The 11,363-nt window shown below is 39.1% G+C and overlaps 1 protein-coding gene across 1 annotated transcript; it reads left to right on the forward strand.

Annotated features, from left to right (window-relative positions):
• The first annotated feature begins 855 nt into the window (after nt 1–855).
• Nucleotides 856–10,465, forward strand: mpzl1l (myelin protein zero-like 1 like). Its single transcript, XM_058412001.1, has 6 exons — nt 856–1,181; nt 4,313–4,485; nt 4,970–5,180; nt 5,723–5,852; nt 6,907–7,012; nt 8,656–10,465. The coding sequence occupies exons 1-6, from the start codon at nt 1,106–1,108 to the stop codon at nt 8,749–8,751; spliced, it is 792 nt and encodes a 263-aa protein (XP_058267984.1). The 5' UTR covers nt 856–1,105; the 3' UTR covers nt 8,752–10,465.
• Nucleotides 10,466–11,363: the final 898 nt, after the last annotated feature.

An 11,363-nucleotide genomic window follows, 5' to 3' on the forward strand; every position in this document is an offset into this window, starting at 1 on the left:
CCAGATGACTGGGAAACTACAGCAGAAGTGATCAGGGAGACAGGAAGAAAGGTGCTGGGTGTGTCATCTGGAAGGAGGAAAGAAGATAAGGAGACTTGGTGGTGGAATGAGGAAGTTCAGGATAGTATTCAGAGGAAGAGGTTAGCCAAGAAGAAGTGGGACATGGACAGGACTGAAGAGAATAGACAGGAATACAAGGAGTTACAGCGCAGAGTGAAGAGGAAGGTGTCTAAGGCCAAGCAGAAGGCATATGATGAGTTGTACACTAGGTTAGACACTAGAGATGGAGAGAAGGACTTGTATAGGTTTGCTAGGAAGAGTTATCGAGATGGGAAGGATGTGCAGCAAGTATTAAGGATAGAGATGGAAAGGTGCTCACAAGTGAGGAGAGTGTACAGAGGAGATGGTAGGAGTACTTTGAAGAGCTGATGAATGAGGGAAATGAGAGGGAAAAAAAAAGAGTAGAAGGGGTGAACCCTGTGTAAGATTAGAAAAGATGAAGTCAGGAAGGCTTTGAAGAGGATGAAAAGTGGAAAGGCAGTTGGTCCTGACGACATCCCGGTGGAGGTCTGGAAAAGTCTAGGGGAGGTGGCACTGGAATTTTTAACTAGTTTGTTTAGCCAGCTGAGTCAGACCTTCTCGTCCAACATCAGTGTCTGACCTTACAAATGCACTTCTAGAGGAATGGTCAAACATTCCCATAAACACACTCCTAAGCCTTGTGGGAAGCCTTCCCAGAAGAGTTGAAGCTGTTACAGCGGCAAAGGGCGGGACAACTCCATATTACATTCATGTGCATGTAAAGGCAGACGTCCCAGTTTTGGCCTCGCTCACAGTTTCCGCTCTAATTCATCCCAAAGGTGTTCTATTGGTCAGGACTGAAAAACAACACCTGCATTCAGTGATTTGGAGAGGCGTCCCAAAACCTTTGGCAATATAGTGTATTTTCGCACGCAGCGCAGCAGCAGGAAGGCGCGAGCCATTGTCCGCTGTTGGTAGGGAGGGCGGATGGAGCTCTGGAAAGCACTTCCGGTCCACCGGATGGTGTAAACACGGGGAGCAGGAACGTTAGCTTTGGAGCTTTACGGTTTCGGTGCTTTAAAGGATGGAGCTAAGGCTCTCGAATAGTTCTTATAATTGTTTGCTGTGGCTGTGCATCTTTGCGCTATGCGCCATCATAGGTAAGTTAACCAAAGCAAAAATCTGCAGCGCGAGATAACCGATTCGAGGTTTAGCGCTAAACAGTTAAAACGCTAAGCTAGCACCGGAGTGCATTGTTGTCTAGCTAGTTCAATAAGGTGAATATATTACCTTTTCTGTATAGTTACGAGACCATTTAAGTAATTAATATTAAATTAAAAGGTAAATTAATATTGGCTATAGCTAAACAAAAAACCCCAAACCTATATTGTACCAAAAGTACAACACGAACATAGCGAGCGAGCGAGTGGCGGCTTGCTTTATTCCGGTTCTATCTCTCATTTATAAAAGTTATAGTGTAGTGGAGATGATTCAGCGAAAGAGAGTTTTATTTACTATATACCCAAATCTTCGGTCTCTGTTAGTAATATTTAAAGCTAGCTAATCTGTTTAGGAACGTCGGCAACAGCTAGTTAAGCTTAACGTTAGCATTTGCCTTCTCACGATATAGTAACACAATGTTATGGCATTCATTTGTTGGGCTGGTTGTGCAAAACACACACAAAATACAAGTCAGATGCATGAGAAAATATCATCATGACTGAACACCAGCTACAGTGTTGTAAAGGAGAAAGGGTCAGTAAAACGGTTGAAAAAAAATTCACTGACCAGGCATAACATTATGATCACCTGCCTAATATTGGGTTGGTCCTCCTTTTGCTGCCCTGGCCCACCACACACTGTGTATTCTGACACCTTTCTATCAGAACCAGCATTAACTTCTTCAAGCAATTTGAGCAACAGTAGCTCGTCTGTTGGATCGGATCACACGGGCCAGCCTTCACTCCCCACGTGCATCAGTGAGCCTGTTACCGGTTCACCATTGTCCATTCCTTGGACCACTTTTGATAGATGCTGACCACTGCAGACCAGGAACACCCCACAAGAGCTGCAGTTTTGGAGATGCTCTGATCCAGTCGACTAGACATGACAATTTGGCCCTTCATCGCTCAAATCCTTACACTTTTTCCTGCTTCTAACACATCAACTTTGAGGACAAAATGTTCACTTGCTGCCTAATATATCCCACCCACTAACATTTTCCATGATGAGATCATCAGTCTTATTCACTTCACCTGGCACTGCTCATAATGTTATGGCTGATCGGTGAATATAACACATGCTACAAATCATACCTATACACATCTACTGCTCTCTAGTACTCAGTTTTGCTCCATGTTGTGTGAGTTTCATATCTGACCACTCACTCCTTTTCACATGAGACTAAAAATCTGGCTGCTATAATCTGTCCTTCTTTTGAAATTAAAAAAAAAAAAAAAATTAGTTTGGAGTAAAATAAATATTGTCTATGCCCAGGCTTCTCAAACTGTTTACCTCAATACAGATTTCAACTATTCACATGTTAAGCTCACTCTTTTGTTAGACAGTGGTGTTTGTTGGATACAAGGAGCTTTTGTATTCTTGAAATCTACTTTCTATCAACGCAATACACGAGGTTAGGACCAGCTCTAGATCTATATGATTGAGTTATGTGACCTAAAACAGGTTAATGACTATAATTACTATATGGCTATTAGTGTAATGTAAATATAATAGCTTTGAGAATGATACGTTGTGAGTTTTTCCACTGTGACAAGATTACCAAAGAAAAAAATCACAACCCTCTGATTGTGGGTTATGGACGCCGCTTTGAGATTTGTTGCTCTGCTTAGTACGAAGTCAGCTATGTATATAATGAGCAATCACAAACTGTCACAAGATGTACACTACTTTCCTAAGCCATAGTTGATGATTGTTATATGTTTGGTTAGGTCACTATTTTAATATTAAATTAAATTGCGGATTTTTTTATGTCTCCGAAATGAACATTAGCTATTAGTATAAAACAAAGTGGTATGTTCAATCTCTGCTAGTAACATTAGAAAGTTAGTTAATCTGTTTATAAACATCAGCATAGAAGTTTGGCACAGGCATAGTCACAGAAAGTAGTACTGAAAATGTGGAACTTGTCCCAGTTTCTGTCATGTGGCATGGACTGTGGAACAGTATAATATTTAATGTGCCTGTGATCAATGTACTATGCTTCAGTGCTTATCAAGAGGTTTAGGCCCATTTTTATTGTATTAACTTGTGTTAAATGTACCCAGCCTCAATGGGATGTTAACTTCTCTGCATCAGGCTCATTAAAAACCTTTCTCAGTGTGTCTTTTAGATGTGGTCTGCTTTTAAACTCCGTGTTTCACATGCAGCTGTTTTCTTTTTATCTTTTATTCCCATGTTTTTTGTTCCACGAGGATTGCCACACCAGTTTCTTTTCTTTGGATATAAAAACATTGTCCGTTTGGGATGGGCAGTTACTGTCATCTGATATGAGTTATTACATTATAGGCTGCTTAGAAGGAAGTCAGATTCTCATACTGGCAATAACTAGAACAGATCAAACCTGATGGTAATGAAATATTATTCTGCATGCTGTCACAGTTAAAGGGACAGGATTTTGTTAGTAAAAGGACTGACCGCCTGACGTCAGTCAGTGTGGCTAGATGGAAGTGTACATACGTAAATACAAAAAAAAGTCATATGCCACAGGAAATGTCATCATGTCTGAACGCCAGCTACAAAATTAGCTCGACTTCACAGTGCTGTAAAGGAGGAAGTATTAGAAAAAAGAGTCTGTTGTGCATTACACATGCTACAAATCATACCTATACACATCTACTGCTCTCTAAGTTTTCTCCTTGTTGTGCGAGGTTCATATCTGACCACTCACGCCTTTTCACATGAGACTCAAGATCTGGCTGCTCCCATGATGTTTTGTGTACTTTGACTGCATTTAGTCACATCTTCAGTCCAAAGTCCAATCTGTTTTCATTATGCCATTACTTTTTTTTTTTTTTACTGTTCTTTTCCATGTCTTGATATCTACACCAATACATGTCATGAGGTTTAGGTGTTTTAATCCATTAAACATGGTATACTATAATAAAAGAATTAAACAGCCTACATTGTGAAAGTGAGCATGAAGCATTCAAATCCTAGGAATACCACAGTTAGGCTCTTTTACCATTCCTTTAGTCCTATAACCCATAACTGCTTCTCTGTGTTGTTTGGAATGAGTCAAATGAATTTTTAAACTCCGTTTCTGTCCCAGGTATGCATCCAGTTGCTTCTATAGAAGTGTACACTCCCGCTGAGGTGTTTGTAGAAAATGGAACTGCTGGAGTACTTAAATGTACTTTCAAATCAAATCAAGTGATCAGTAGCCAAGCATCAGTTTCCTGGTCTTTCATTCCAGAGACCTCTTCGGATTCTACTGGCGAAACTGTAAGCATCATTTTCCCCCTATGTATGTGTGGCGCTCTGTTTATATTCATAAACAGGAAGGACTGTGTGATTATAGGCCCATGTAGGGGTATAGTGACTGATTTGTCGTGTTTGCTAAATATTTCTTTCAATTCTTTTTATATCTCTCTCTTAGTATAAAAGGCTAAAAAAAAATTGCTGTTTCTTGTTTGTGTTTTTCTGTCATGATTCATGATATCATTTACATCGAGTGTTGTCTCTTGACTGGCATGTCTGTGCCATTATAGCAGGTTATTATGCGCCTGATATTTCAAAATAAACCAGAGACACAGGCGAAACGGGTGTGTTAGCATTTAACTGTTCAGTGACTTGTTAAGAAACTTGTCATCTTGTCATCGAAAAACAAATGCCCTGAAGAAAAACTTTGAGAAGAACCAGCACCATTTTGGTTTTAGCTTAAATTTCCTCAGCTGTCGTAGTTATTTTTGCCCTGTTTGCTTTTCAGATCTTCCACTATGCTGGTGGGAAAGGGTTCCCAGACAGCGCTCAGTTTAAGAGCAGAGTTGAGTGGGCAGGGGACCTGAACAAAAAGGACGGCTCCATTCGCATCAATATGATGCAGTTCAACGACAACGGCACGTACTCATGCGATGTGAAGAACCCTCCTGATATAGCAGGCAAACCTTCACAGGCTAAGCTCAGAGTTGTGAAGAAAGGTAAACAGTGATACAGTGATTTATCATCATATGCAAAAAGTCATGTACCAATTCTTTTACCATAAACATGCAATAGGAAAGTCTGTGGACACCTGATTATCACCCATATGTGATTTTCCTCAAATTGTTGCCACAAAGTTGCATAGGATGTTTTGGTTTGCTGTAGCATTACAATTTCCCTTCACTGGAGCTCAAGGGCACAGACTTGTTCGAGCTGGGCCCAAAGCAAGCGCCACAAAGTCATGGTTTGCCAAAGTTGGAGTGGAAGAACTCAAGGAGCCTACTGAGTGCTCTGACCCCTAACCCCACTGAATGCTGACTCTGCCTTAGGCTGTCTCACCCAACATCACTAATGTGCTTGTGGCTGAATGTTCTTGTGACAAAATCTGGTGGAAAGCCAATTCAGGGGAGACTAAAAGCACATACAGGTGTGATTGGCAGGTTTCAACAAACTTTTGGCCCTGTAGTGTATCATATCTTATCCCCTGTAGTGAGTTTTTTAAAGTGCCAGCCCCCACATCTTTTTTTAATGCTGTCTACAGAGTCCCTGCCTCAGACGAGCCCAGCAGTGATTGTGGGCGCAGTCATCGGTGCAATCATCGGCGTCATCATCATCGCTGTAGTCGCATATCTGTTAATAAGAGTAATGCGGTCCACCCGTGACTACGAAGGGTAAGTTACGTTGAGTTTATTTGAATAGGTACATTCCAAGTAAGCTGTTTTCGGTTTTGTTTCTGAGGGAGATTTTATATGTGGAATTACTAGCCTTTGTTCTGTGCTGTGTGTCAGACATGTTTGTGCACAGCCTGGGATAGGCATGAAATAGATGTCTTCAGGATCATGAATCAACAAGGATTACATTTACAGCAGCCTGTGTCGCTGAGGCACTCAATGAGCATTAGTCAAAGTGAATGAGCGCTCTCCGTCCTTCTCACATGACTAACAATTGTGCACATTGTGGCACTATGCAAAGGGAGCGTGGTGTTTTGCATCAGTTAGATCACTACTGTGTGTTCTACTAAGAAACTTTATCTAACCTACTGTAACATTATGTTGCCTGGTTTAAGCAGAGGATAACTAACCATCTTTCCACATCAGTGAAAGCCAGATTTTTTTTTTTTTCCCCTGGTTTTGGACTTGCTATACTTTTTAGGCTCACCATTTACAATATGTCACTATCTAAATCCAGTCTGCACTTTCAAAGAAAAACTCCTCAGGGTGAACATGGGCTCTTTGTGTTTTTGTGTGTGTGTGTCATGTCATCTAGCATTTTCTATCAATTTATTCTTCATTAACACATCCTCTCCTTGTCTAACAAGTTCCTTTTCTGTTGTTCTTTAACAGCTTGTGTACTAACCCTTATGTGAGCCAGCATTAACAAGAATACATTTGAGAAACCGGGAAAGATTAATTTATCAATCAGGAATTGCTACAACAGCATTATAGGCTGTGCAAGTCAGACTTTTACTGTAAAAGCATCATTGTTCAATTCCTGATTTGATGCCACAGTTTGCTCATGTCTATGTGAACATTTAGCATTTTGCTCCTTTGGAACCTTTTGCCAGTATCATCATGTTACTTTAAATCATTTTATTTCATCACATTGGTGTCTTCATCTTTGTCTCTTGTTTGCGCTTCTGTGCGTGCCTCCTCCATTCGCCACTGTCTGTGCATCACCGCAACCCGATTCTCACCCACACCCACCCACCCACTCCGGCTGCCGCAGCTGCACTTCCATAGAGAGTGTGAGCACACAGGCGGCTCAGCCGGGGAAGAAAGCTGAGTCCAGCACAGATGGCTCACGCTCTAGCAGCCCTTCGGCTCCAGTACAGGTATGAATGAAGCTTTGTTTGAGTGGAAAAGAAAACCGAACTTGCAAGTTGGAATGTTGGAGCAAGTGTCCTTTGTTCATGTTGAAATGTGTTTTGTAAGAAATTTGCATTAATTGAGCGCTTGCCCATAATGGTATACAATTCAGCATTAAATTATTCTTATTAAAATATAAATATGTATAAGTGTCTGCACAATGCTCCTACATTCCATGCTGCTGTCCTCACCATTCACATCTTCCTCATATAATGTCATTTGTTGCCCATGTTTTGTTTCCCCTGCAGAGGCATGTTGAAGCAATATAGATTTCTATTTTGAGACATATTCCTTATAAACGAAAGCTTTCTTGTTTTGGTGTTTAGTGTAAAATCCTGAAGCATATCTAAACATCATTTGTGTTTAAAGGTGTGCTTTAAATGTCTTCTTCTATAGGTTGAGTTAGGGTGTGCACAGTATTCCAAATACCTTGTTAACCATTTTGGGTTGCCAGTTTTTGACTATTTAAATCCCTATTTGGGTGTTTGTGTGTCATATATCCAGTGAGAAAGGAATATATTAAATGTGTATAGATAGAAAGAAAGCCATTATTATTTTCATGCAGATGTAAGAGCTGCTGTGATGTTCAAGTTATTGAAAATAACTCTGGCGTGGGTGCGTTTTAGTGGCTTGTGGGCAGGGGAGTGGGCCGAAGCTTGCTCAAGAACACATGCGATAATGTCAGAAAACAAGTTACATTGCAGTGGAAAAATGAATTTCACCCCACTACATGAACAATGATTTTTTTTCCCCCCTTCTCTTAGTAATCTTAACAATCTATACATCTGTGGTCACACATCCAGTAATGTTATCACTGCAAGTCACTTTATGGCTTGCTGTACTATGAAGTCGCCAGTAGGTGGATACTACTGGTTACTATAGTAATAAAGGTTTTCTTGCCTCTAAATTGAAACATTCTGGGAGGGTAGAAGTGTTTTTATATAAAATTCAGAACTGTATGTATGCATCAAATCATACAAGATGAAGGAGAAGCATGCCATGGATCACATGCACTTTACTATCTTCACTGCCATTGGAGGTCTCCAAATCGCTCAACTTTGTCGCGTTGCTGGACTCGCCCACACGAGGTTGCTGTTGCTCATGTCGCTGAAAGATGTCAGCTCTCATTGAAAATCAGTTGTCTCCATTCGCTTTGTTGTTGCAATATTAGAATATTAAGATTAGCTGGACGGCATATACTGGATGAGTTTCAGTGTAGATATTCGTTAAAGGGAGTGCTTCTAATAGGTAAGAAACAGCCTAGAACCCAATTGTTTGCAAATAAATGAAATAAATAAAAGTTAATTTATTTTATTTTTTGCAGTTGTAGGTTTTCTCTTTTCTGCATAGACATTGTCTCACTGCCTTGCTGTCAAAACCTTTCCAAAAGCATTATGTGTCACGTGCCAGCAAATCTACCTGGCTTAACTGTCTCTGTATTGTACACAAAGGTTTCTGAGACACTCCCTGGAGAATTGAATGAGGATTATTGGATGCCTTTTATATCTTTAATAGATAGTGCTTCTTTTCTTTTCTTTGAATAAACAGTATAGATGATGATGATGATTGGCACTTCTCCGCCCTTACTTCTTTCTCTCTCTTTTATCAGGGCCCGGTGATATACGCTCAGCTCGATCACTCCGGCAGCAAGAACTCTTTCCACAAGATGGAGCCTGTGGTGTACGCTGACATCCGTAAGAACTAGAAAGAGCAAGAGAACAGATAGTAGTACTCACTCCTCCAGCAACACTCCATTTTGATCTGTTTTTATTATTTTTTTTTTTTTACTTAAATAAACGAATGACACTCTCGCATGTTAATTATGTCCCATGTACTGGGAGGCTTCAAAGCAACATAACATGATGTTATTAGGCTCTGAATTATTACCACTCTAAATGCAGTTAAACTGATTAGTCTGTTCCCCCCATATTGAATCTGTGCATGTTGCTTAATTAGACTGCTATCAGATGGTTCGAAAAAATCAGCTATTTGAATTACTGCCATTGTGCTTTTTCCACTGAAGAAACGCCACATAGAGACATTGTTTAATATATATGTTGTGAATTTTTTAACTCGGGTAAATTACGCAGTTACGATGTCCTCCTTCGTCTTACTGATTTTAACAGGCAACAACTCGAACCACAGCAAATGAACATGACCAAATGAGCTGTTGATTTTACAGACCAAATTCCACCTAACAACTGTCCAGGTCTGGGTGCTTAGTTAAAAACTTAAAAAAAAAAAAAAAAAACACTTCTAAGATTTGTTTATAATTTTTCCCACTTGTTTTTAAGTAATGTTAACACCTAACAAGCAAAGACTTTGCAAAGTTTATGCTTACTCCAAGCATTTTAATTGAATTCAGTGAAGAAATTCTCATCGATTCTGCAAAAGACCAAGCTTAATATATGTCTTAAAAATGGTCATGGCACCAAGTATTTAGAAGTCTTACTGTACTACAAACATTTTCTTTTATGCTTACAAAATTCAGGTTCCAAGGTATTGTCGTCGCCATCCTTTGGTAAGCGGATGTTCTTCCAAATGTATTGTAGGTACAGCTGTGTAAGCAGCGGGATGGTAGGGTGCGTATGTCTGCTTAGCCGCAACCTTTTCCTGTAAATGATCATCTGTGTTACGTTAGCGGTTAGCCTAATAGAGGATAGATCGTCATTAGCGATCATGTTCTTTTAGATATATTCCATGTCGATCCGCTCAGTATGCTGCATTGCTGCCTCTGTTTTGTGACATGCCAAAACAGACATTCCTCTGATTTTATTATCCCTCTGTAAGTCTTAATTGTTTCTCTTTGCACATTATGAGGTGACATTGTAGCTTTGTTTATTTTCTGGTTTGTTTTAGAAAAAAAAAGAATGCAAATTCGTAAGGGACACTACAGTAAATGTTAATTATAACCAAAATCATCACATTCCTGACGGTTAATATTGATGCTGGACCTTTGTCATGCAGTCTTGTGTTTTGAAATAGCATGTATATAGATTATTGTTTTTATTTGGGGAAAAAAAAAAAAAGTCTGTCGTTGCCATTTAAAAGTGGTAAACTTCCGAAAGCATTGGGATTATGCGCTCGAGTGCAGTTTACATCAACGTTGCACCGTAAAAATGTGACTGATTTCCGAGGCTTTCGGTCGGAAAGTACGCGTTGATCTCCACAGCATGTTTTGACTTCTAGCACTATTGTCCTTACGTTTCCTGTGTGTTAATGCAGATTAATGATGTTAATGACGTGTTAATAATGTGACCATTCTTTGAGAACTGGAATGTTGTGAATCATAGTGCCTTTTTCACATTTCATGTACTAACTCAGTCCCATTCTGCGTGTTCTGTCATTCCTGTTTTGTATATGAAACCCTCGCTATCTGATTTCTTTTTATACATATATAAAATATATATATGAAAGTCCGATGAACCCCGATTCAGTATTTTTTTTATTATTATTATTTACATGTTTAATGTAAATTACATAAAGTTGCTGATTTAGTAGGTACAACACAATTCATTCAGAATAAATAAGAAACTGTGAGACGTTCTTTTCAAAGTCAAATCTTTTGAAAATGTTCTTTGGGTTTCTCCGACTTTAACGGGATAGATTCACAGTGGTATAAAAGCAAAAGCCATTTAATCATCACTAGGAAATGTTTCCCCAAAAAAACCCTTCTGCTAATAAAGCACTTTCTGCCTATTCCTACATTTTTAGGCATTATGAAGCTGAACCAGAAGGCTGTGACCAACTTTTAACTATTAAAACTGTAAATCTTATAATCAAACAGTTTAATATAGACTAGCATTTTTTCATCAAGAAACTTTTATCAGATAGAGCACGGTGATTTGTTTTCATTTTCTTTCCTGACTCTTAATTTACAAAGCCAGGAAGTAAATCTAAATTGGCATCCAGATTTGCAAACCTAAACATACTGTTGATTGTTATAAAATGTCAAATGGACAGTTTTTGCAGTTTTTCTTGTATACATTTTATATTATATAAACAAATATTGATGCATTTGGAATACCAGATTTTGAATAAGTAACAGAGACCTTTTACACTGGAATGACAAAATATATTTTTCTTTAGTATAGATTTAGTGATTTGACTTTACTCATGTAATGAAGTTCAAGATAATATTCATTTATAAGATTAACTTTACTGGGTTCTTTTACATGATGGTCCACTCAATTGACCGTTGGATGGCATGAACCACAATAATAATGGAATTAATTGACAGTGGTATCTGATAAGGGAAGTATGCAGGATGGCGTTTGTCTACTTACAAAATTAACTGGATAAACTGGTCCCTCGTTC

The sequence above is a fragment of the Hemibagrus wyckioides genome, linkage group LG16 (assembly GCF_019097595.1).
Source record: "Hemibagrus wyckioides isolate EC202008001 linkage group LG16, SWU_Hwy_1.0, whole genome shotgun sequence".
Taxonomy (NCBI): Eukaryota; Metazoa; Chordata; class Actinopteri; order Siluriformes; family Bagridae; genus Hemibagrus; species Hemibagrus wyckioides.